At 39.7% G+C, this 26,796-nt stretch overlaps 1 protein-coding gene across 1 annotated transcript in view; it reads left to right on the top strand.

Moving 5' to 3' along the window:
- LOC146621480 (ras-specific guanine nucleotide-releasing factor 2) overlaps positions 1 to 26,389 on the top strand; it is a 43,979-nt gene extending 17,590 nt beyond the window's left edge. Inside the window, exons 3-29 of the mRNA XM_085368485.1 lie at positions 375 to 522; positions 3,769 to 3,858; positions 3,961 to 4,097; positions 5,357 to 5,473; positions 5,645 to 5,724; positions 7,621 to 7,814; positions 7,933 to 8,042; positions 8,125 to 8,243; positions 9,713 to 9,873; positions 10,001 to 10,067; positions 10,542 to 10,678; positions 11,167 to 11,249; positions 11,574 to 11,822; positions 13,386 to 13,484; positions 15,370 to 15,854; positions 18,680 to 18,802; positions 19,520 to 19,609; positions 20,020 to 20,126; positions 21,640 to 21,752; positions 21,930 to 21,990; positions 23,060 to 23,163; positions 23,442 to 23,526; positions 23,639 to 23,836; positions 24,199 to 24,278; positions 24,697 to 24,814; positions 24,907 to 24,975; positions 25,574 to 26,389. Coding sequence (XP_085224611.1) covers positions 375 to 522; positions 3,769 to 3,858; positions 3,961 to 4,097; positions 5,357 to 5,473; positions 5,645 to 5,724; positions 7,621 to 7,814; positions 7,933 to 8,042; positions 8,125 to 8,243; positions 9,713 to 9,873; positions 10,001 to 10,067; positions 10,542 to 10,678; positions 11,167 to 11,249; positions 11,574 to 11,822; positions 13,386 to 13,484; positions 15,370 to 15,854; positions 18,680 to 18,802; positions 19,520 to 19,609; positions 20,020 to 20,126; positions 21,640 to 21,752; positions 21,930 to 21,990; positions 23,060 to 23,163; positions 23,442 to 23,526; positions 23,639 to 23,836; positions 24,199 to 24,278; positions 24,697 to 24,814; positions 24,907 to 24,975; positions 25,574 to 25,666 — 3,517 coding nt within the window. The 3' untranslated portion in view covers positions 25,667 to 26,389. The remainder of the gene's footprint in view (positions 1 to 374; positions 523 to 3,768; positions 3,859 to 3,960; positions 4,098 to 5,356; positions 5,474 to 5,644; positions 5,725 to 7,620; positions 7,815 to 7,932; positions 8,043 to 8,124; positions 8,244 to 9,712; positions 9,874 to 10,000; positions 10,068 to 10,541; positions 10,679 to 11,166; positions 11,250 to 11,573; positions 11,823 to 13,385; positions 13,485 to 15,369; positions 15,855 to 18,679; positions 18,803 to 19,519; positions 19,610 to 20,019; positions 20,127 to 21,639; positions 21,753 to 21,929; positions 21,991 to 23,059; positions 23,164 to 23,441; positions 23,527 to 23,638; positions 23,837 to 24,198; positions 24,279 to 24,696; positions 24,815 to 24,906; positions 24,976 to 25,573) is intronic.
- The last annotated feature ends 407 nt before the right edge of the window (positions 26,390 to 26,796 follow it).

Here is a 26,796-nt window from a genome sequence, read left to right as displayed (position 1 = left end):
CTTGAGCTACTTGAGTTGCCATACAGTAGCCAAGAAACATGAAACAAGTCATGTTTTGTTTGAGTATCAAGTACTTATTTCACTTAATGCAAATCCATTTATACATTTTATGTAATGTGTTTTTTTTCTTAGGATTTTTGGTTGATATTCTGTTTCTCCATTAAAATGAAACTACCATAAAAATGAGAGACTGTTCAATTCTTTTCTTTCAAATACTCATTTCCCCCACTATATAAACTACAGCAGCAAGCAGTGAGAGCTGCTGTGTTTTATGCATGCGACTACTTATTCATTTTTTATTTTTGTATACATTCTGTTTTCAGCACATTATTTAGCTGTTTATATTGACATTTTATCCTCTGTGAACTTTTCAGTTACTCTGACATTATCATCGAACGAGAGGTGCTGATGCAGAAATACATCCACCTTGTACAGATCGTGGAGACTGAGAAGGTGGCTGCCAATCAGCTGCGCACTCAGCTAGAAGATCAGGACACTGAAATTGAGAGGCTTAAAGCAGAGGTACATTATGCATGTGTGAAAACGCACGACACAAATGCACATAGACCTTAAAAGGTGGAATTGTTAACATTTTATTCATATCACAGATAATTTGTATTGTTTGTGGAATTTTGTTGGAAATGTTTTTTTCTTTTTTAGATTGTAAAATTCTTTCTCTAGGATACAGTTCAGCAAGTACATCTCAAAGAATTCAGAAGATAGCATCTGATTCTCTGCATTTAACTGCCCTCTTTATTAAAATAACCCCTTGGGTTCTGGACTAGCTGTCTTCATAGTAAAAAGCACACAGTACTCTGTACTTCTGACAGGCTAGCTCTGGGAGGCTGGTGTTCTGTTACACAGGTTACTTTGAAAGGAACTCTAGGAACTATATTATTAAAATCAGCTTACTATTATAGCATTGTCAAATTCTTAGGACTTCTTGAGACAGAAGTCTTAAGGACTCTAATATTTAAAATCATGCATGCTTTTTCAAAAGAACTGTAAGCAAGGATTTTTAAGATTTTTAAGCAAACAAATACCTTTATGCAGCAACTGAGCAAAACAGCCAGTGCAGTTTTATATGATAGGCAGAGTTAGGTAGTCACCACAAATTATATTTGAGTTGATGAATCTGGATGCCCTTCAGGATGAGTCATACAGTTTTTGAAGTTGTACAGGAGTCTTATGTCTTATGTCTTGGAAACTGTATTAACTTTTTCACTATGTCTTTAAATTGTATTTTGCTCTTGACAGATTGTAGCCTTCCACCAAGTTGATTTTAAGAAAATGTTAAGAAACTTTAATTCTGCGATTACCCTCCCAGCCTAAATCACAATTCAAGTCACTCAATAAAGAAAGATATGTAGGGCGTACATAGACCATGCTGGTATTCACTATGTGTGTCTTTTCTCAGGAAAGGTGTGAGTGGGAATGGTTTTCAGTTACCTCTGAGCGTAGGAAGAAAAGCCCACTGTTCAATAAAGACAGTCCATCAGTTTTATTGCAAACAGCTGCCAACCCCACATGCGATAAATCACATGCCCATGCTCACATACAAAACAAAAGTGACCTCTGCAACATTGTTAATAAGAAAGAATTACAGGAGCTAGAAAACTCCAACAAAGTGAGGTGCAGCAAGACCCCAGCACAGATTAGACAGCACATAGATTAGATTAGATAAAACATTTTTTTAAATCCCTCGGATGGGATCAGATTCCTGATTTTTCCAAGGGTAGCCCTAGTAAGCTGCACAGGAATGGGGAGTTACTAACTTCTGATGCACACTCAGTCATTTTGTTCTAGAAGCAGTCCTGAAATATGACAGAAAACACTCAGTTCAGAAAAGGAAACAAGAGGGAAAGAGTTAAAAAGCATAAAAGAAGTAGCTGGGGTAAAGGCGGGTTGCAAAGCCACTTGCAGATGCATGGGAACAGTAGGCATACTAAAGCAGTTTAAATGGCATAAAAGGGCAAGAGCTAAACGTTTAGCTGACATTGTGGCTAAATTGTTATCTGTGGCCTTCTTGAATTAAGCTATGCGTGATTTCATTAGAATTATTCACTGGTAGTGTATCAGGTGATACAAAATCTATAGTTATTTTATTCAGAAAATATCAGCCTGTAAAAATAAAGAGAAAGTAATTGCATTGTTTTCCTTTTTAAACAATTTAAGTTATCATGATTCTTCTATCAAAGAAGAAATGAATGCTATGTGTGGAGCGCTGTTCTCCCAATGCTATGTTCTTCTATGTGGCACAGGAATTACCAGAAGGAACTGTAAAGTTATTCTGATTGTGCAGCTGCTCGACTCAAATTGAATTCTTGTCTGTGCAGCAGTTGTCCCCAGGCGATGTTATTTGCTTATTTGGGCCGGCTGCAAACATTTCCACAAATCAAAGCTCTGCTGTCATTGTCACTTGACAGCGCTCTGCTCATTTGCGTCAATAGCCGCTTGCAGAAACATTTGACTTGCATATGGTATTTCTGTCTTTGGGACAGGAGCAGCACTCTGTTTAGCGAATTAGCACCTAATGATGATTTTATTTGAAATGCTCCCTCGAAGCAACAAGTGTGGCAGATACTTCTCCCTAAAAGAACTGGTGTTATTTGTCATTGGCAGGATACACGGAGTCTGGCTGATAATGAAAACGTGAAAGAAAGTAATTTTATGTTAAGAAACATCTGCCAGTGCAATGGGACTGCTCGTGGAAAAAGAGAAAGCCAGTGTGCAGTTGGTGATCCATCTCATTAAAGCTTACCCGTGTTTGTTTGTTTGTTTGTGTGTGTGTGTGTTGCTCCGTGTTTATGAATAATTAAACCAACTAGCCACTGTAACTGTCAACAGTTGGCAGACATGCTCCTCTCTGCTGCCATTTGCATGATCACGCTAGTGAATAAGAAAATGAAGATGAAGCGCTGTGGCTGAAAATGTTTTGGGTTTCATCTTTCATCCTTTACTCACTATATAATAAACTTATACTGTCAGACGCCTGTCAGAAGCCTAAAGGTATGAACAAATAGTTGAGGCTAAACCAGTATTACAGCTCGTCCTAACCTCTGCTGGGTTTATTTCTGCACAGATGGTAGTGTTGGCAGGAAGAATCCTTTACTGGCTATGTTTGAAGTTGGTCATCTCTGGTATTTAAAACTGGTCCTCTGTATTGTAGTGAAATTTGACTTTCTGTTTTTCCACTAAGAGATCTGGCATCTGTCCAGCTCATTCCCTTTCCTCATTTTCAGAGCTAATGAAGATGGCATTAACTTTGTGGTTGTCTTTTCTTGCCTGCAGCGAGTAAATGTCACAGGCTTATCTGTCTCTGTTGTCTGCATTGAGTATTTCACAGCTGTAAAATCAGACAAAAAAAAGTGACTAGTATGCTTTATATCGATTCGTTTAGAATAGGAGAAGATTGAACTTTCTGTGCCCTACGATGCACTTCAGGTGATTAGGCGCATGATGTAATCCTTAATTTGTTTACCATCACCAGCTGAGAGCCTCCATCTTCTCTCATTTTCTCTTTCTGAATGAAAGCAGCAGATTGTCAAAGATGAGGAAGTCTAATGCTTATCTGGTGAAAACACACCAACAATGATTATCGCACACACAAAAGATCAATGGTGATTCCTACAGGAATATAACGTCCTTCTAGAAAAAGCGGAAAGTTTATATTAAGTCTTATGGATATTTTTCTTACCTAACAATTTAAATCTTTTTTGTCAAACCATCTACATTGTGCTCATATTTGTGTCTGAATTTCTCCAATAGATTATAGCTCTGAACAAAACTAAGGAGCGCATGCGGCCTTACCATGTCTTCCATGAAAACGACGACCCGGATATCAAAAAGATCAAAAAGGTGAATGAATAAATATAGTACAGTCACAAAAACAAAAATAACCCAACTTGTCTAAGCTTTTTCATTTGTATCTGTTGTACTACTACGTCTTTATATCTGTAGGTTCAGAGTTTCATGCGGGGATGGCTCTGTCGGAGGAAGTGGAAGATCATTGTTCAGGACTACATCTGCTCTCCTCACGCTGAAAGCATGAGGAAGAGGAACCAGATCGTCTTCAATATGGTGGAGGCAGAGACCGAGTATGCAAATGCATTACGCCTCGAGTCACACACGCTGCACAAAAGTTGTCACTGTTGTCAAGCCTTAGAGCACATGATGTTATCTCACTTGTTGTGTCGACTATAGCTCAGGAAACAATGACTGTCATGATCTTTTCTACTGTAAGCACTGTGCTGTAGGGTATATATATCATATATACAATATATACTCTACTGATAAATATAGAGTACTTTATATATTGTTTTAATGTTGGTTTTTTTAGATTTAACAAATCTAAAGTGAATCACAGTCATATTTACACACCCTGATTGACAAAGGAAAATAACCCAGATTTTCTCTGGATTCGTAATGTTAGCCAAAGTCATGGACAGATTATGTTGATCACACGTCCTAAAAAACAAATGAACCAGCTGACCTGTTCATCCAAAGACTGTTTATTTGCTTCTTAAGCAGCGAGTGCATAAACTACACGGTCCTATCATTTTCTTTTCTACATGCCATCTACAGCACAATATTAAATATTAGTTCAAGCACACATTTTAATGTAAATAAAACTGCGTAAAAATGCCCCACCTTTCTTGAGGGATTCTTTCCAGCTTTCAAATTTAGTGGTTATAAGTGACAGCGATTGGCTGTTCATGTATCTGTATCCTTCTAGCATCCGTTTCTTGTCTGCTTGGCAGGTGCTGCCAGGGAGCATTAAACAGACTTAACTACATAAGTTGGGAAAATTATGAATGCAGTCCACAATAAAGTGGATGTCAGTGGATTTTATCAGTTCCTCTGTTCCCAGTGTGACAGTGCTATCACTCGATGCTCATTGCTTCAGGCCTTTTGGGAACGTGTGCTAGCATAATTTGCATCAATGTCCTACGCAAAAAGCAGGACTCTATAGCACTGGAACAGCTGCTAACAGTTTACGCTCTACCGACCTGCTGATGTGCTTTTCTTCCATAGTCTGGTCTGTGCTCACTACATGTTGACTGTTGATTGACAGCTGACATTTGACCAGTAGCCTGCGTCATTGTGCAGGGGTGGTGGGGGTGCTACATACTAATATACAATGTAAAAAAATATAAAATACAATTACAAATCTAACAAATGAATTAATAAAACCAAGTATACCAGAGTATAACTTTCTGCTAAAAACAAAATAAAAGGAAATTGTATCATCTGACTACAAAGTTGGCACCCAATTAATACTATTTTAATGAGACATTATCATTAAAATATGGGTTAATTTGAATGTTTGAAAATTTTTCTATGTGTGGAATAACAGGTACGTCCACCAGCTCTATATCCTGGTCAACTGTTTCCTCAGACCTTTGAGGATGGCTGCCAGCTCCAAGAAACCCCCCATCAGCCATGACGACGTCAGCAGCATCTTCCTCAACAGGTGTGTATGTGTGCGATTAACAAACATGTTTTGTCCATCTGTGAGTGCAAATTAATCTCTGGAGTGTTAATTACGCATGGTGCACAAGCAGAGACAGAGACTGAAGATAAATAAATAGATGAAACCTCTTTTCATTTCTGTTTTCACACTGTATTCGCAACGTGTCTTCAGTGAGACCATCATGTTCCTTCATGAGATTTTTCATCAAGGCCTGAAGGCGAGGATAGCCAACTGGCCAACTCTGGTGCTGGGTAAGCTGTTACTTGTCCTCCCATAAAGCGCAAAAATCGCACAAACCCACTCTCTCTGCAACTATTCAGTTACATCAAGGTCAGGCTTTCAGTGGTTCCCTGCAACCAGTTTGTCTCATTCGGACGTCATACTTGACGTCTTACTGCTCTGTTCACTCATGCATACGCACGTTTCCCTATCTCAGTAGGCAACAAGGGCAGTTATTGTCTTGACAGACAATGACCACCCAGAAGGCATCCCATCATTTCACCTCCTAAAACAACCCCTCCCCATCAGATAAGCATCACCTAGGAGACGGACTGCTGAAAGATGTGGCAGCAAATTACTTGTGACAAATTCAAAAAGAACAGGGTCTGCTGATTAAACATACAGGCCTTATCTCGCCCTTTCCTGCTGACTGATTCAGTGCAGTCCTTTGAGCTATAATATGTTTTATATCAACAAATTCTGCAGTATTTTCGATCAGTATTTATGATTCTTCAGTTTTCTATGAATACTATTCAAATGCTTACGATTCCAACTGAAAAATGTGTGTTTAACCTACATAGGTTCTGCAGAGACAGCTATAGAAATACATTTCTTTCTGTTTGATTTGGCAGTTTATTTTCATCCGAAGTCAGGATTTTGCTTTTTCTTTATTCTTTCTTTTTCTTTCACTATTTGGTGGGCATTTTGAGGGCGGCCAACATCTTTGCCGTTTTGAGATTCTCCCATAAATTTCTTTGTAAAGATTCATGTCTCTATCCTCTGTACAGTCATCAACAATTAGAGCAAATTTAATTTTGAAAAACATATGCCTCAGCATGACATTGTGAAAACTGACGCCAGGAGTGTGCTGAAGCAACAGGTGGTGATATAAACATAACTCAGCAGAAATATTGGCCAATTTGAAGCTTTCAAAGGATAACTCAATACGCGGTCTGAAAAAAAAGGACCTTTCCAAGACTTTATTTTCCTCTTGTCTGCATGAAAACCCAGAAACAGTACTTCTGAAACTCTTCACTGTGGAAGTATGTTTTGAAAAGTTCAATTGTCAGTGACCTAAAATGACATTTACGTGTGGATAAAAGGCCACAACACACACACACACACACACACACACACACACACACACACACACACACACACACACACACACACACACACACACACACACAAACTATGTTTACCTGTAAACATGTGGACAGGTGCCTAATCTGTGCCTAAAAGATTTAAATTAGGAAAAATAAAATAACTTTAATTCCAGACAAAAAGAGTAACATTGGCAAGATCATTCAACCGGAGGAAAAAAAAAACTCAAGAGACTCACTGAATGTGGACTGGAAATAAATTAGGTTGGTAAATAAAAACAGAGGACAGATGAGCTGACAAAAGGCAAGACAGGACTGTATATACACATAGGGTTGATTGAACAGTGAAGCACAGATGGGAGCAGTAAATTACAAAGAGGGAAGACAAAGGCAGGAAATAAAAGAACAAGATATACACAAGGAAAAGCAAGTGTCAAAATTAAATTGTAAGGGAAAAGCAGAGAGAGAACTAATACAAAGACAAAAGAGAAGGAGACATAAACAGTGGAGAAAAATACAAGCATATGAAGTACTATCCATAAAAATCTAAGAGACCAAAACAAGAATATATTAAAAACCTGTACACACAAAGTACAGATAAAGGAATAACAATCCTTAAAATCACAGTTAGGAGCAACTCTGCTAATTTTTCAAAATCACAAATAATCATGAAAAACCTCAAGCTAATACTCCAACTGCAGTGGAGATGGGAGATACTTGTGAACATCAGCTACTGTTACTGTACTGCTGTTAGCACTACAAATGATAATTTAATAACTACTTTGCCTTCATGTGGCTTACGTACTGTGTGTGTTCTTGTTCTAGCTGACCTATTTGACATCCTGCTGCCGATGCTAAACATCTACCAGGAGTTTGTGCGTAACCATCAGTACAGCCTGCAGGTTTTGGCCAACTGTAAGCAGAACAGAGACTTTGACAAGCTTCTAAAGCAGTACGAGTCCAATGCTGCCTGTGAGGGGAGGATGCTCGAGACCTTTCTCACATACCCCATGTTCCAGGTAGATAACGACCATCAGCATCCTCTTGTATTCACAAACAAACCGTAACATGACTCCAACATGTGTGTTTTTCTCAATTCTTGTCTCCATGTGCTATTGTGCTCTTTCCTTCAACAAGATTCCTCGTTACATCATCACCTTGCATGAATTACTGGCTCACACCCCTCACGAGCATGTGGAGCGCAAGAGTCTTGAATTTGCCAAGTCCAAATTAGAGGAATTGTCCAGGTATGTGTCAGAGTCGTCTACTTCTATTAAAATTCTTGTTGTTGAATCCTGAACAAACTTGTGTGTTTGTGTGTGTGGCCAGAGTAATGCACGATGAGGTGAGCGACACAGAAAACATCCGTAAGAACCTGGCTATAGAACGGATGATAGTGGAAGGTTGTGACATCCTGCTGGACACCAGCCAGACGTTCGTCAGACAGGGTGAGTCTTCATCAGTGCAGAGCAAACCTCAACGACAGCAAATCTTTGAAGGTTTCCTGGATAGTAAGAAATTCCTTTTCTGTCAACTTGTTATCAGTAACTCGGTGAAGTTGGAAATCTTTCATTGTCTCATGGCCTTGGCTATGTGGCAAGGTTTGTCTCTCTGTCAGCTTTTCCAGTTAAAATGTAGATGTGGTACTGAATGGTACATATTTTTCTGAGCATTAGAAAGTAACGAGACTGTCTGGACCAAGGGTGGGAAATTAATTTTCCCAAGGGGCTAAGCAAGAACAGACTGTGACTGGTTGGACGGCTGCGCCAAGAAGGCTCCTTGGGATAATAATTGGCCACCCCTGGTCTAGACTGTTTGACTGCTAAAGAAGCCTTAATGGATTATTAACTAAGTATTATACTGTGTATGATTCCTTTAAGTCACATCTCACCTACATGATGCACTTAGACCATGACCACGGTTTTCCCCACTGCGCAGACAAATAGATTGGTCAATATCACCTGTGTAGGCTACAGTCATGAGAAAAAGAAAGGTTTCACAGGACTCTATGTACAGTCCTGTGAAAAATGTAGTACACCTTTTCTGCTTCAGTGGGAATTAAGAGGGTAAATAACAGCCAAACTTGCAAATTTGCTGGTCTGGAGCATTCAGGTTTATATTTCCACAGTCTTCCCAGGAGTGGACCTCCCTGCAAATTCGTCCCAAGGTCAGACTGTGCAATTCTCAGAGTAGTTGCAGAAAACCAAACACAGCATATCAGCACCAAGACCTCATACCAACCATCACCATTGTGGTGAGGGGGTGATGATTTGGGTTTGTTTTGCAGCCACGGGACCTGGGTGTTTTACAGTCATTAAGGGGTCCATTAACTCTTCTGTATACCAAAGTATTCTAGAGCAAGAAATAAGAGTTTAATAGAAACCTTAATACTGTTGAAGTGACATATCTGCATTCATCTATGGATATAAGAACTATTACTGTGACTTAATATGTAATCTTGCTTCTGTTACAGTTAAATCCTTTTAATCAAAATTATGCAGTTTTGTGCGGATGCAATTTTCCACTTAAAGTGTGCATTTTTGGGTCATAATACCTGCTAGTACAGGAGGTGGAAGACAAATGTCAAGTTTCCTTACAAATGCGCTGTAGAGAAGACAGAGATTTTTCTCCTGCAGCTGAATCACACATCACAAAACGAAGTCCTGATGCCAGTTTTGACAGTGCACTTTACTGATCCATGGTTCCTGTCTGCTTTTAATCCACAGGGACTAACTTTTGCCTCTAAACCTGCCTGTTTCAAAGATCAACTCCTTTTTTTAATCTCATTCACTGTCATGTTGAGACACTTAACATCACTTTTTCATGTCTGTGTTTGTGGCATTGTAAATGCTACACATCCCTCAGCTTACTGCCGGTTTCATCAAATGTAACATCCTGCGTGTCTCCCGCTCCACAGGGTCTCTGATCCAGCTGCCATCGGTAGAGCGAGGGAAACTAAGCAAAGTCCGCCTGGGGTCCCTCTCTCTGAAGAAGGAAGGGGAAAGGCAGTGTTTTCTCTTTACCAAACACTTCCTTGTTTGCACACGCAGCTCTGGGGGAAAACTTCACCTTCTCAAGGTGAGAACAGGGTTAACCTTACAGTGTATCTATACCTCAGCAAAGACATTTCTTTTGTAAATCAACATTCATTTTCATCCAAATTACCAATAAATAGTTGTGCATATTTTCTCTTAAACTATTGCAGCAAGGTGGAGTTTTGTCCCTTATTGACTGCACACTTATTGAGGAACCAGACGCTAATGATGAAGAGTGTAAGTATATCGCATCAATCAAGTACTATGTCCATCCTATCAATACATGCACAGCTCATGGCTCATTTAGTTCCCTTACCACTCACTGAGGTTAATTAGGTGTCAGGTGATAAGTGCCTGTGACTTCCCTTTAATTATCAAACGCTCACCCCTTTAAATGTCAGGTTTAGCTCTTTTAACATTACAGATCCATTAGTTTTTTTGTTTTGCTTTTTCCATTTTGCAATTAGGGAGTCTGATGAAACATCTACACACAAAAAGTGTTGAGACAAACACATACATGTGTACACTTCATTTTTACACCTAAGCCTCAGAGGGGTGTAGAGGGAATATAGCAGGTTAACCCTAATTAACCCGCTGTGTGTATGTGTGTGTAAAATATGACTGTGCATGTGCAAGCATTTTATTTTTACAGTAATTATGAATTATTGATCGTTGTAGTTTAAAAAGCTCATTGTTTTTCATCTATCACAGCAAAAGCTGGTGGTCAGGTGTTTGGTCAGCTGGACTTTAAGCTTGTCGTAGAGCCGTCAGACTCGTCTTCTTTTACTGTGGTGTTGCTGGCGCCGTCACGACAGGAGAAAGCTGCCTGGACTAGTGATATTAGCCAGGTACTACATAAATCATGCAAATATACACCCAGACAAAGACAAAAAACAAGGACCTTCAAATAACGAGGGCATGTCTCCGTTGGGCATTGAGATGGCTTAGTAAACACAGACTGTGGTGCAGTTCCCCAGGGCCGAGTTCAGCTCAGTGCCTCAGTACTTCATAAACAGGGTAACACCAAACAAGCATGTCACTCTGCATTAATTCTAGTCAGGCACAAAAAAAAAAATACACTTACAGTTTTAAATAACTTTCTTTTTTTAGTGCCTTCAACGAGACTTGTGAAACAGTGTCAAAGAGTGTGCTGTATTTACTGTTAATAAAAAGGAAGAAAACAGATGTTCAGTACGAGATTATTTTAGAATAGATCTGGAACACTTATCTGCTTTAAATGCTGTAGCTTAAAAAATACATGATAATAATTATATATGTAATTCTCTTTCTTTTTTCATTTGCTCATCTCGCTACTCTCGTCTCTCCGTCTCTGCAGTGCATAGATAATATTCGCTGTAATGGCTTGATGACCAGTGTGTTTGAGGAAAACTCAAAAGTCACAGTGCCTTATATGATCAAGTAAGTATTTTTGTGTGTGTGAAGAGAAAGCTATCTCTTCATGCCACGCATGTGTCGCAGAACATAAGCTGTGATGGCACATCTGGTTAAAAATATGTTTTTTTATGCTTGTTTCCTTTTAATTTATGCTGTTGCTGAAATCTGCTTGACGGTATTCCCTTATTTGCGTCCTTTCTTTGAAATATGTGGGTTTTATATTAATTTTTTATCTTCCTTGGCTGTTTTTGCTCAGTTACTTTCACAACCTTTGCCTAGCTTAGCAACCCAGCAGTCACCCATGCTTGGTTATGAGTTTGTGTGTGTGTGTACGTGTGTATCCATCAGATCCGATGTGCGTCTCCATAAAGATGATGTTGACATTTGCTTCAGCAAGACGCTCAACTCCTGCAAGGTCCCCCAGATCCGTTATGCCAGCGTGGAGCGGCTGCTGGAGAGGCTGACCGACCTTCGCTTCCTCTCCATAGACTTCCTCAACACCTTCCTGCACACATACAGGATCTTCACCACAGCAACCGTGGTCATGGACAAGCTGGCTGACATCTACAAGAAGCCCTTCTCCTCCATACCTATCAGGTCTTACCATTCACACATGCAAATATCCATTCACAAACACAGATTGAAAGCAGATTCTGTACATGCTCATTGCTACCGTGCAGATTGAAGCGCCTCATAAATCCTCAGGGAAATACTGTTTACTGGTTTGAGCTCCATCAAATTTTTACGAACATGGGCACATTTATTCCGGCCAGTATTTGTGCCCTTTGCAAACACAAACACACACAATCTTGTATATTGCCATTACCTGGGTGTTCTGAGAGGGTTTTATGAGCGTCCTTTTACTTGTTTTTTTGTAAATATGTGAATGATGTAGTCAGATGTGGGTCAGTGTTTTGGAAGAAGCAAGCAGCTTTCACCTCTGTCCACAAGGTTAAACACATACTAACTGAACTATAAACTGGCCTGTTTTTGGAGACCAACTGAACAGATGCTTCAAACTGTTTTTGGCAAAGTCGTAGGAATAATCAGTGTGTCAGATGAGACGTTTCTCTGTCTCTCTACTTTTCTGAAGCTCTCTGTCTTTCTCTCTCACTCGTGGCTACATCAAAATTGTCTGTTTATATTCCTTTCACAGCTTTACTTAACTTAGCTTTTCAACTGGAAAAGCTTTGCCTTTTCCTCCACCCGAGGGTTGGTTTTAAAATGTCTTACCTCACTCACTGTGGCCTGTGGCCTTCCTTCCTGGGAAGAGAAAAGGAGAGGGGCATCCAGGCACCAGAGCGGTGCGGGAAGATGAACCACCCTGTGTGAAGCGATGCCACTTCTTTACTAAAGCTTTTTTTCCCCTCTCCTTTGTTCTCCAGAAAAAAAACTTTACAATAGGAGGTTTATAAGGGGATTTTTTTTATTATACTGGTGCTTTTTAGCCATGCTAGTAAAAGGGTCTACCTCTATGTTCTAGACAGAAATATCACGTTAATGAGTGGATGGATTTACTCTGAAACTGTGAAATTCTGCAGTGATTCGTGGGCAGAGAATCTATTGCAATACAACTTTTCCTTTAACTTCTTGTCTGATTCTATCATTGGGTCAAATTCTAAACATTGTTTTAATTTAAGTCCAGCCCACCACGAAAACATCCAATTGTTTGTTGACCTGTATTTAAGCCTCAGTTTTAGCTTTGCATATTTTGATGAGTGTGGAGTGCTAAGTCATCAGCTAACTCTATTAATGATGGTAAAGGTGAATTTACACTCTGTGCTGGTTTAGTGTTGGAACAAGACTCAAATGGCTGACAGATGAAGTGCTGACCTCTTTTTTATTAGTTTTTCTAGATTAAAGAAGATGATGCCAACTCTCTGAGCAAATGCACTGCATAAAACCTACATACATGTACAAAAACCCAGCTCTGTGTTTTTGTGCTGGAGTTTTCTCCCATGTGGTCATGTGCTGACATCTCGGACACTGAACATGTGCTGCTGTTGTCTGACTCACACACTTTCTGTCCCCTTTCTCAAACACACCTTTACTCTTCTGAGACATTTGTTTATCATCACTCCATATTCTTATCTTAAACCATCCTCTATCTCGTTACATTTTGTGTCATCCATGTCCCTTGTCTCTCCATATCCCCTCCAGCTACAGGATGCAGTACCACTCATTTGACCGTCTGTCCATCTCACCCATTTGTTCTGACTACAGTCTGAAGATCAAGAAGATTGCCATGGATCAGTCCAAGTAACCAACGCTCTTCTTTCTGCCTCCCTTCTTGCTATCTCTGTCCTACTTTCCTGCTTGTTCTTCTTTTCTTCTGCTATGATACTTAACTGATGCATGACTTTCCTCTCTACTTTGCCAGAACAGCTCTTTATATGAAAACTCACAGGTATTGTGATTCCACCAGTTTTAAATCAACAATATAAAGATGGGAATGGGAGAAATTATGAAATAATTTTCTTAAATCTTTAGCTGATCTGTGGCATGTTTTATCACAGAAGTATCGCGTCCTTCAGGCTTTTCTATCTATCTTAACCACATTTATCCCTTTTACTATTCTCCTCCAGTCCCTCATCTTCTGCCGCTTGCGTCCTCTTTTTCTATTCCCTGCTTCAAAGTACTTTGGTATTGGTCGTCTCTGCGTTTCCTGTATCTTTTCTTCCCTTATGCTGCTATCATTTCTCTCCCTCCTCTTTCTATCTGGATTGCAATTTCTTCCCTTGTTTCCTGCTGAATAACAGATTTGTGTGAATAAATGATGACTGTGAGCGTGTTTATCTACGCATGATTACTTCTTTCTCGATGTAGCTCTGTACACACAAGTCTGTTTGAAGGGTAAATGTCATCATAAGATTGATAATCCAAATGCTTGTTGATTAAAGCTTTTACACGCTTTCATTGCCTGCTAAACAAAGCATTTCAAATGTTGCAAATCTGCAATAAAAGATGATTTTTGGTTTTTTTTCTGCTGAACACATTTTTGTTGATTGTGATTTTGCCATGTAAAGCACACAAGTACTAAAATCCTAGTCTTTCCAGTTTGTTGACATGTTATATATTCACATTATAGTTGTAGCCCAGTATGATCTAGCAGTTTTAGGACAGGGGACATGAACAATCATCACAACAACTATAGATAATGCAGATACTAAATGTTTCAAATGCACAAGTCAGTCACCTTACCTTTGGTGTACTAATCAAGTACGGCAAGTAGTTCCCTAAACCACTGCCACGACACTTTAAGCTGGCTCTATAAATGAAAGCTTTTAAATTTTGTTCAACAGCTAATCTCCAACTGTGGTCACTGATTTTAATATACCTTCTTCATTTAAACCATCAATGATGGCACAAATGAGACTAAACCCAAGCAGTTCCAGCTCATAAAAAGAAAGCAGCCACTAGATAAATACCATAAAGTTTCATAGTGCTAAGGAGGACTCCACAGTTTGATGACGAGTCTCTCTGGGTTCAGCTTAATTAGAGCAGCACTGAGTTAGCTTAACTCGTCTAGCCTCCGCCGTTATTTGAAAGTAGGAAGTCATGCATGCAAAGGTATGCGATTCCCACACTGTTAATTTAATATGTGTATAAATATCTGACTATTAAAGCTGACGGTCACCAGGGTAACCTCAAAGATGTTGTTTTATTTCTAGTTATTTCTCAGCGTAGAAGAGATGACTGTATCACAGTGAAAATTGTGTCACTGTTTTAATCATTTCTTACTGTACTGTATGTGCCCACTCGTTCTAATTCACTCTGGATAACCGCAGTAGCTGAATGTCCTACATTTAGTACTCTGTACCTCAGGCTTACCCAGTGCACTGTAAAATTTCAGATTCTTTCCCGAGCCACACTTTTCTCCTTTTTGACTTATGAAAACACACAGGGATATTGGATTCTGCCTCTAAATCAACACTTATCTCCAATACAGGAAAACAAAACAACAAAACTAACAAAACCCTTTGGTAATGAAAGTTTTACAAAGACCAGCAATTTTGTTTTGAGCTGATGCATCTCCAGATTCCTTTTTCTTTTGTCTTTTTTTTTTAAATACTTCTTCATTGATTTTCTTTTTGTTTGTTTTTAACAATTCCATTATTTTGCTAATACTTATGTTCCTTTTTAGGTCTTTGGAGCTGTTTTTTGCCACCAATCAAAATAACAGAGGCGTGGACCACGTGAATGACAAATCTCCTCGTCTCTGCCGCAAGTTCTCCTCTCCACCTCCTCTGTCCATCCCATCCCGGACCACCTCCCCCGTCCGAACTCGAAAGCTGTCCCTCCACTCCCCTATCACGGCCAGAGTCGGGGGCCTTGATCTGACCAGTCCTCTGTCCAATTACAGTGTCAACAACAACACTTCCCAGTCTGCTGGCAGTAGCCCCACATCTGCCCAGACACCAACACCTCAGACCCCAACCCCAACTACTTCCTCTCCTCCCCCCCCTCCCTCTTCCACCTCTCCTCCACCGAACAATTCTAAGCCAACACAAGACCAAGTTCCTCCTATTCCCTCCTCGCCTGACCAGAGTCCCTGCTCAACTGCAGAGGGAGAGGATGTCCCCAGAATTGACCCCTTCTGTGGAAAACTGCGACGGAGTATACGCAGAGGTATTTCATAGTTTCCCCTATTACACTTTTCAGAACATTAGGACTGAATATTGTTGAAATGTATCTGTTATTCTATGGTTTTCATTACTGTATTATAAGAAAAACAGGGAAATAATCATTGTCAACTTTTAGTACTTGAAAAATAATACAGATTATGTAAATAATCAAATAGGCACATAAATATATGAATGTTTCTCCTGTTTGTTAGCTTTAGGTTATTAGGTCAGACCGCAAAAATACTTAAATTAGGCTGAAAGCTTTCTGCTGCTACTAACATTGACATGAGGTTAAGCATATGGGGTCTGAAGTGTGCTTTGCTGCATTTGTAACAGTAGTAATGAGTGATAAGTGATGTTGCAGTGCACTCGCATTACCTGAAGTTCAGCAAGGAAAGATATTAAACCACCGGGGGTCAGAAAAACCTTTCACAGGTTAAAATTAACAGTAGATTTTTTAAATTTTGCCTGCAGGTCAAAAAGCATGTCCGGTAACCTTTTCTGCTTCTTTATATCAAATAGCATCAGGCCACATGCTGTTAGAGACTATGTGCTGGACTATGTTTGTTGTTTAGGTATATTATCGGTGTATGTATTGCCACTAAACTTATACATTTAAAGAGTTGTTGGTGTACTAAAGGGTTTATGAAGCACTGAAGGTTACTAATCAAATGACAGAGTGAAGTGTTTCCCTGTAAGAGCAGAACAAGTGCCTGGTGGGACATCATTATCTCCTGGCATTTGTGTGCCAAAGTCAGCTAAGCCGCCTTCCCACCACACACGGTCAGATCTTCTAATGGTAGTGTTAAACAGCTCTCTCAGGCTGGAGAGGTATAGCGTCAGGGCATCTCAGGCAACACGGTTTCAATTTGACACTCATCAATATTTGCACATGTGTATGGAGTGTGTGTGTGTGTGTGTGTGTGTGTGTGTGTGTGTGTGTGTGTGTGTGTGTGTGTGTGTATGTGCATGAGAGGTTCATGTGCTTCTAACCGCTTACAAGGAGACAAAGACCCATTAGCATTGGTACCACAGAGCCACTTCACCTCTTCTCTATACTGTCTCAGCTTCTTGGGCTCTTAATCAGTCAGTACATTCTGTGCTTATGTGTACCTGCAGCTAATGTGCATCCACGTATATGTCTGTTGATCTTTCTCTTGGCTTGTCTCCTTAATGTGTGTGCATATGCATGCTGGTAAATTACCAGTGTGACATTCTGAGCACAAGTTAAAAGTGATTATGTGAAAAATCTTACTGTTTTAAATCTATCTATCTATCTATCTATCTATCTATCTATCTATCTATCTATCTATCTATCTATCTATCTATCTATCTATCTATCTATCTATCTATCTATCTATCTATCTATCTATCTATCTATCTATCTATCTATCTATCTATCTATCTATCTATCTATCTATCTGTGTGTGTGTGTGTATATATATATATATATATATATATATCAACACGTACGCCCTGCCCGTGATCAGGTACCCTGCTGGGGTAATAGGCTGGCCAAAGGAGGAGATAGAAGCCACTGACATAAAGACAAGAAAGCTCCTTACCATGCATGGAGGGTTTCACCCCAAATCCAGCACCCTGAGGCTGTACGCTAAGCGGAAGGAAGGGGGCCGGGGACTGGTGAGTGTCAGCACCACAGTCCAGGATGAGACAACGAACATCCAAGAATACATTAGGAAGATGGCCCCAACTGACCGAGTGCTCAGTGAATACCTCAGGCAGCAGAAACCCAAGAAAGAGGAGGGAGACGAGGAACCATCATGGAAGGACAGGCCCCTGCACGGTATGTACCACCGGCAGATAGAGGAGGTGGCTGATATCCAGAAATCCTACCAGTGGCTGGACAAAGCTGGACTGAAAGACAGCACAGAGGCACTAATCATGGCAGCACAAGAACAAGCTCTGAGCACAAGATCCATAGAGGCTGGGGTCTATCACACCAGGCAAGACCCCAGGTGCAGGCTGTGTAAAGATGCCCCAGAGACAATCCAGCACATAACAGCAGGGTGCAAGATGCTAGCAGGCAAGGCATACATGGAACGCCATAACCAAGTGGCCGGCATAGTGTACAGGAACATCTGTGCCGAGTATAACCTGGAAGTCCCGAGGTCAAAATGAGAGATGCCCCCAAGGGTGGTGGAGAATGACCGAGCTAAGATCCTGTGGGACTTCCAGATACAGACGGACAAAATGGTGGTGGCTAACCAACCGGACATAGTGGTGGTAGACAAACAGAAGAAGACGGCCGTAGTGATCGATGTAGCGGTTCCGAATGACAGCAATATCAGGAAGAAGGAACACGAGAAGCTGGAGAAATACCAAGGGCTCAGAGAAGAGCTCGAGAGGATGTGGAGGGTGAAGGTAACGGTGGTCCCCGTGGTAATCGGAGCACTAGGTGCGGTGACTCCCAAGCTAGGCGAGTGGCTCCAGCAGATCCCGGGAACAACATCGGAGATCTCTGTCCAGAAGAGCGCAGTCCTGGGAACAGCTAAGATACTGCGCAGGACCCTCAAGCTCCCAGGCCTCTGGTAGAGGACCCGAGCTTGAAGGATAAACCGCCCGCAGGGGCGTGCTGGGTGTTTATATATATATATATATATATATATATATATATATATATATATGCACGCACACACATAACACATAGTACTATAACAGTTTCACCAAACTAACAGTAATGCCAGGCATGACCTCTATACTGAGTAATTTCTGTTAATTTAGTTATAATGGGCCTCTTGTCCAGTAAAAAAACCATTAGCATCATGGTCACCACCAGCAATCTTCAACTTTGCTTTTCCTTCTTTCTAGCTGTACTGGAGTCAGCGTCACTAGAGAAAATCATCCCAGAGTCTCCACAGACCAGTGAAGCAGGAGATATGTCGCCGTGCCGCTCTCCTTCCACACCTCGACACCTTCGCTACAGACAGCCTGGTAAGAGGCCGCCTATGTGTGCAGGCTACTTTACAGAGCCACAGAGTTAGGCAGATATCCTTGACCCTATAGACTAACATCATACTAAAATACAAAACCCATACATCACACAGCAACATACATGTGTTTGTTAAAGTATTTGTGTTTAGCTTTGTCAGCATGGTTTTTCTTGCAGTGGATCAAGTTCATTGACAGGCAGAATAACACTGAAGAAAGTCTATGCTGCAAGCAGAACATTTGATATTTTTATTGCATCTTTATTTCGTCTTTATTTTTGTTTATTTTATCCATTCAAAAGTCACAAACCATATAATAAATTCAAGTGTTGATAGCTGATGTTAAGAACATGTGACAGTATGTAGGCCTCACAAATGTCCATGGCCATTTCAGAGCCATCAAATTTGGTATACTCCCTAATAACAAATAATCTTCTATTTACAGAGTATTTTTTGAATGTTTTACATGAATACTTTTTTTGCCCTATACAAACAAGGTTTTTCCAGGAAAATTTAAAAAAAAAATTATGAAAAGAATAATTTTACTTTATAAAGGAAACAGTGATTATATTCAGGTAAAGCAATAAGACATAAAAGAAAAATCATTTCAGTCAATAGACATTGGAATCATATTTCATTATGTTAGATTGAAAGGAAAGTTAGCGTTTATGTTCACGCTGTTGTTGCCTTTGATGATAATTATGTGCTTGTGCACCTGCAGTCCAGCCAGGGGAGAACTCACGCTGCTCAGTCTCTCCAGCTTCAGCCTTCGCTATTGCCACAGCAGCAGCAGGACACGGTGCACCGCCAGGTACACACACACACACACACACACACACACACACACACAGAGTAAAAATGATTAAACAATTCATCCAGATCATAATTCTGATTGCAAAAGCTACCAGAAAAATCAAAAAGGAAATATAAAGAAAAAACAATGTAAAAGTGAATAATAACTCAAAAATAAAAACCAGAAGTATAATAACCCCGTGGTGGGCATAAAATAAAAACGTTATACGGTTAATTTTGTTTCTTTTTTTTAGTTATATATAGGTTTAATATTGTTAAAGCAGTAACATCTCTTGGGGGACAGGGTCAGTGGATAATCCATAACTCAGTTTCCATAATCATGAACCTTTAAAAAATAGCTCATGTGATGCTTTAATATTCAAAACTTTGAAATGCCTGCTTTTTGTTTGTTTTTGATTTTCCATCCAGTGTTTACTAACTCTGAAAGAACCTGTGATAAAGAGTTCATCATTCGCCGAGCTGCAACTAATAGAGTTCTCAATGTTCTGCGCCACTGGGTCTCCAAACATTCACAGGTCTGTCTGTACCCACCACTCTCTGTGCATGTTGTGTGTGTGGGTGTGTGTGTGTGTGGGTCCAGTGTTTTGCTGGGGTGATCAAGTCTGCGGTCTCATTAAAACAGGTGATTGATGCGTTCTCGCTCTGCTCCACTGCTCCCAGTTGATCGCGTAAACAGCAAACTGTGCACAAACACACACCAAATATTGTTTTAACTGGTCAGCTGGCTCAGCCTGCCTACTCTTGTGCTAAACAGCCAGCCTCTAATGAATTGAACATCAAGGTAATTGCCTGCCTCCCTGCAGAGATCTTTACACTCTAACTGCATCAATATGTTTTATGTATTTTTCTTCGATAAAACAAAATGCTGTGATGACAGTCCAGCTTTAGTCAACTTATTAACACACAGGCCCGCACAATGACATACACACATACAGACACCCACTTATTTTTTAGAGGCCAGAGAACAGAAAGAGCTTGTTAAAACTGACCTTTAAACAGGAGTTAAATTGAGGTAGGAGTAAAGCAGAAAATTGGAGGAGAGGAAAGTGAAAAGACTGTAAGAAATGAAAGAGGAACGGGGATTTGGAAGAAGTATCATGCCGCCATGACTGATGATTGATCAGGTGATGCTTTTATTGTGTGGAGACTTGAGGCAATATTAATTACAAGAGTAGAATCACCTGTAGTTCAGGTAGTATGTGAAATTATAATATGTGAATAATATTCCTCAGTTTGTTAACAATATATCTACTGAGATTAATAATCATCTATTTAATCAGCTGTGCAGTGGTAGCTGTTTCTTTGGTATTTTAAAGTACCTTACACATCAGCTGAACAACAGACTTCATGAAATGTAATTGTCTTATTATGCAAGTTCTTAACTATGGGTACTTGTGCCTCTGGGAATACTTCTGCAAAATAGGTTGGTTAAAAAAATCTAAATTAAAAATCTGAGTAAAAAAGCAAATGTATCTAGTGCTAAAAACCAGGTATCAAAAAAGCAGCAGTATTTAGAAGAATGAAATATAATTGGCTATAAATGGTTAACTGGCAAACTGACCTAAATCCTCCACAAGAAACACAGTAAAGAGCCTAAAGACCCAGCCTATAAATTCTTCTCATCCCAGTCTGGTCAAGCATTTTGAAGGATTCACTGAAACGAGACCAATACAAAGAGCCTAAAACCACAAGAACGAGAACAAAAGCATCTTGGTGCCACAGGACAGAGGTCCCAATGATCAGAGCTATTCTGACGGAGGATGTGACAAACTGCTTTGTATATTACTAATAACAGAAAAGTACTCTGTATTATATCACCAACTAAAATGAAATATACCATGATAGAGGACATTTTTCCCACTTAGACTTTCCATTTAATCCAGTTGTGTTGTTTGTTTGTTTACTTCACTTCACTTTATCTTCACTTCTCTGGTTAAGATTTTAGTTTGAATCAAAATCAGGCTTGTGTTACTGTTACCATTACTACCAAAGTCTGTATAATGTAAACATGTATTTGTTTGTGCTTAGGACTTTGAGATGAATGGGGACCTTAAGATGTCAGTGATCTGTCTCCTGGAGGAGGTGCTTAGAGATCCAGACCTTCTGCCTCAGGAGAGGAAAGCTACTGCGAACATACTAAAGTACAGCTGAAACTCAAATACATACAAAAACATGCTCTCGTACAAACAAGCAGCATGTACACGAAGCACTTTGGCACCTTTGAATGACAAAAATATGTCATCAAATAGTGTTGTTTTTAATTTTTAATACTCTCTTGTTCTAATACTTTTACTGTTCTCCTCTATTCTGTCTGATAGTGCGCTTTCTCAAGATGATCAGGAAGATGCCCAACTGAGAATAGAAGACATCTTACAGATGGTGAGAAAATGAAGCTTTTCCCTATTTTCTGTCATATATACAAACTTTTTCATCCTGGGTACTGATATTAACAATTCCTTTGAGCCAAAGTTCAAAATTCAGCTGCCCTAAACCCTCAGTATCTGTTCTTGGATCTATATCAAAGTGAGGAGCGGAGATCTCATCGATATGTTTATCCCAGGCAAACAGCTCTGGCTGTAGGCACAGCACTACCCACATGCTGTTCAAACTTTCTCATTGCATTCAGAAGAAAGGTGATTTAAGGGGAGGGTGAAGAAAGCTAAATCAGATTGTTTTAGGCAGTGGATCTACAGTGGGCATCTTGACGAATGCCCACTATAAGATAAAAAAAAGATTTATTTTGAAATCTCAAGGTATTTTATTCAGTTAGCTTTAGTAGTGACTCTATAATATAGCGAGTTATAAATTTGCCTAAGATGCAAAAGGTCCTTATTCAAGACCAGGAGGAGACACCAGTCATTTTGGGGTTGTGTCAGAAAGGACATCCAGCATCCACATATTTGATGTGGATGCTGGATGTGGAGCTACCTGCTCTGGCAACCCAATAAGGGAGGAGCTTATTTAGCAAGCTTTAATCTATCTACTCTATCTCCAGTATAAAAAGAGAAAAAGTAATTTTCTACATAGCTTAAATGTCTTGTTTTGCAATACCTAATTTTATGGCTTTGTTCATGTAGTTACAAAGTATTACAAATTTCTGCGAAATACTTTCACAGTTATCACCACCTGTTGCACATGATGACAAAAAAAATCACAAGCACTGACAATTTCCTAGATTGGATCGGTTATCTCTGGAAATCACAAACAAATAGACGTATTGGGTTTGTAAATTGTGAAAAGCGTCTGTCATTCACAGTGTTCTAAGCTCTGGGCAGAAGGGGTAAATAGACTCTGTGCTGACAGTGATGCTACCCAGGGACTGTCAAATGTCATAAACCATATTTATCACAGCCTGTCTCTTTATTAGATATTTATATCTCACTATCTCACTTCTGTTTGGGGTCATTTGTTTTTATGTCTTTGTCTCTGAATGTGTGTGTGTGTGTAGGCGGACTGCCCGAAGGCAGAGTGTTTTGAATCTCTCTCAGCGATGGAGCTGGCTGAACAGATCACTCTGCTGGATCACATCGTCTTCAGGAGCATCCCTTATGAGTCAGTCCTCTCATGAAACCCAGTCAGTCCTCTCATATGTGATCTGCATCAGGTCAAAGAGACATAAATCCCCTTTATGGGCACTGGGCATGCTTTTAGAAGGACATAAATGAAAACTAATGGTATTTTATTTCAACTTTAGAACTCCAAACATCAGAGAATAGATTTGCACTTGCTTACCATCTGATTTCAGAGGCATTAGAAAATGAAACTTATACTCTGCTATACTTGAGTGTGTGTGATCTCATTTGGGTATATCTCTGTCTTCCCTCTCGAAGAGAGTTCCTGGGCCAGGGATGGATGAAGGTCGATAAGACAGAAAGGACACCTTACATCATGAAAACGAGTCAGCACTTCAATGATGTAACTTCTTCCAATGTGTTTAAGCACCATTTTTTTCCAGACTCTTCTGTAAAGATTCAGTACCTATAGCTCTTCATTAATACCATACTACTCTATTCTTTTTCTTTTGAAGATGAGTAACCTGGTGGCATCGCAGATTATGACCCATACTGATGTGGGCTCAAGGGCCAACTCCATTGAGAAGTGGGTTGCTGTGGCAGACATATGTCGCTGTTTGAACAACTACAACGGAGTATTGGAAATCACATCCGCACTCAATCGAAGTGCTATCTACCGTTTGAAGAAGACCTGGGCTAAAGTCAGCAAACAGGTGGGGTAAATCCTGAGCAACCCTCTCTGTATGCAAAACCTGAAATACTTGTTTAAAGATCTAAAGTGTATAAACACTTAATCTCATCGTGAAGCACTAGAAAAAAAACATCTTTTGTCCAAAATGTTTACAAATGGGAATTCTTTCATTGGCACTGATACTGTACCATTAGAGGGTTTCAGAGAAGAGACGAGTGCTTAATCGCACTTAATGTTAATAGCGGTAAGGTTTATTGTCTGCTCTTTACTTAATCCTGATAACATTCAGCAGACAGGCTGCCTGCAATGCTATTCATGGCTGGAGAAAGTTTCAAATCTTGCCATTTTAGATCATTATAAATGCCTGTTTGTGATCTTTTCCAGACTAAAGCCCTGATGGACAAACTGCAGAAGATTGTGTCCTCAGAAGGACGATTTAAAAATCTGAGGGAGACGCTGAAAAAGTGAGACTTTGCATTTGTTTTTAAAATACCATCATATGTAAGAAAAAGCGCAGCACAATGGTGCAGTGGTTAGCACTGTTGGCTCACAGCAAGAAGGCCCTGGGTTTGAATCCGTCATCTGGCCGAGGCCTTTCAGTGGCTTCGGCTTTATTCTTTAGTGGGTTAGATTATATGGTGATTTCAAATTTCCCATAGGTGTGAATGTGGGAGGGAATGGTTGCCTGTCTCTCGGTGTTAGCCCTGCATCACACTGGCGACCTGTACCCTGCCTCTTGCTGTATGATAGCTGGGATACACTCCGACAACCCTGACAGGGATAAGCAGGAGAGAATAGACGGACGGACGTATCAAAAAATGAGTTTTTATGGACTTGGAAGCAAGTTGATTTGTATGCTATTCTTTAACTCTCTCATTCCAGTTGCAACCCTCCTTGTGTGCCATATTTGGGAATGTATCTAACAGACTTGGCCTTTATAGAAGAGGGAACACCAAATTTTACAGAGGAGGGTCTTGTTAACTTCTCCAAAATGAGGATGGTAAGCGTGTGTAAATAAATGCACTGGAAGCAGATCATCTTGAGGTGCACGCTGTTAAGTCAGTATTAAGATAAATTCCATATTTTATTCAGATATCTCACATCATCAGAGAGATCCGACAGTTCCAGCAGACGCCGTACAGAATAGAGCATCAGCCCAAGGTACTTTTATTTTTAATTTTTATCTGTACTACCTTTCTTTATCTAAAGATCAAAAACATCACAAGGCATTATTTCATTTAGACGACATGCAATTATTATTACTTAAACAATATAATCAAAGGGCAGGATAACATTTAAACTGTCAAAAAGCTTCTAAAATAATAAAAGAAAACTAGTCTGAAGAAGTGAGGTTTGAGAGTGGTTTTAAGGAATTCGTTTTGCTTGGTTTGACTGCACAGATTATTCTTGGATGTGCTTGTCGTGGCTCTTGTTCTGAGAGGATTACTGAAAATCCCTTTGATATATGGGTAGTCTTTTTTTTTAAAGAATGCATGGAACAATAGAAACCATCCCAAATTGCCCAGTCTCCTGTTTTTGCTCTAATGTACTCATCTTTCAAACAGGTATTAGTTGGACCAACCAGAAAACAGATTACTTTAATGAATAGCTTATTTGCAAAATCCTATTGGTGTATTTCCTGTGAGATCATCTTATAGTCAAAATCACATCAATCTTTAATTGAAAATAAATAATTGAAGCTGTAGCCGTAAAGATATTTTAATCATCATGCCTGTCATCCATATTCGATTATAACCAGGTGACCCAATACCTTCTGGATAAGACTCTGATCATGGATGAGGATACACTTTACGATCTCTCCCTGAAGATAGAGCCCAGGCTTCCTGCCTGAGTTAGAGCTGTTTGTGGCCTGTGGGAGCCTGCTGAACCTGGACCCCCAAAAGGGCAAAACGCCCACGTGATCTCATCAATCAAGAGAAAGTTGGAAGAAGAATTTTCAGAGCAACTTGGAAATAGAATGAGATTTGGTCTAAGGAGACAGATATCGATGCATGCGGTCAGTTGAACATGTTTGAGAGCTTTACAAGAGAAAGGGGAATATAAGAATGAGAAATGCACCTGTAAGGTTGTAAGACAGCTCGTCTTCGAGGGGAAAGAGAGGTTGCATTGTATGAAGGTTTTGAGGAAATTGCATGTCATAGTCTGGTGCACATGGCATCACACTTCCTGAGGCAGCCTGAGAGTGCAGGACAGGGTGAGAGAGAGGAGTTAATGGATGTAACAGAGATGTAGCATATACAGATAGTGTGACAGAGAGGTGTTTGAGCTTACGTCTCTGTACTATTGTCTGTGTTCTTTTGCCTGTGCATTTTCCGTGCCATGTCCTGTGGAGCAAGACCCCTAAAATGCTTTCTGTCATGAAGGTCACTGCATAAAACTTGCATGAATTCAGCTTGGGATGTAACTGTCTAAATTGCCTTCATTCTGACCCCTGATCCTCTGCTTAGCATGCACCGCTTTTGCCAGGGTGACTTCTTAAGCCATTATGCATCCTCAGTGGGCTGAATGCGTCAAAAGCCTTTAAACCTTCACATATAATGCAGAAAGACGAAAACGAAACACAAAATGTGATATATTTTAATGAATTTAGATTTTTCCCTTGTTAAGCAATTAATTCTATATTTATTTGTGATTGCTTAATTTGGTTGACTTTTTTTTAAAGAACATATGAATGATTAAAATTAAAACATTTATTCAGTGCCTTCCACTAGTGCAGGTCAATCTCCCACATTCCCAAATTGAAAATTTGCAAGCACAAAGTTTTATATAAATTCAAATTTAAAATATTAAAATTTTATTTAAAATTAAGACTGTAATTTTACTCATTCATTTCCTTTTTTTTTAAGATCAGACGTGTCATTTAGACTAAACAGTAGCATGTCAGTGTAATGTAGTAAAGCCATTGCAGCATCCAATGAGCATATATCTCCCTCTACTGTTTAAATATTGTTATAACCTCTG

The sequence above is a fragment of the Diplotaxodon limnothrissa genome, linkage group LG12 (genome assembly GCF_057381915.1).
Source record: "Diplotaxodon limnothrissa isolate DT_005_m linkage group LG12, D_limnothrissa_male_GT1.1, whole genome shotgun sequence".
NCBI classification, from domain to species: Eukaryota; Metazoa; Chordata; class Actinopteri; order Cichliformes; family Cichlidae; genus Diplotaxodon; species Diplotaxodon limnothrissa.
This window is presented reverse-complemented; position numbering and strand designations above follow the sequence as displayed.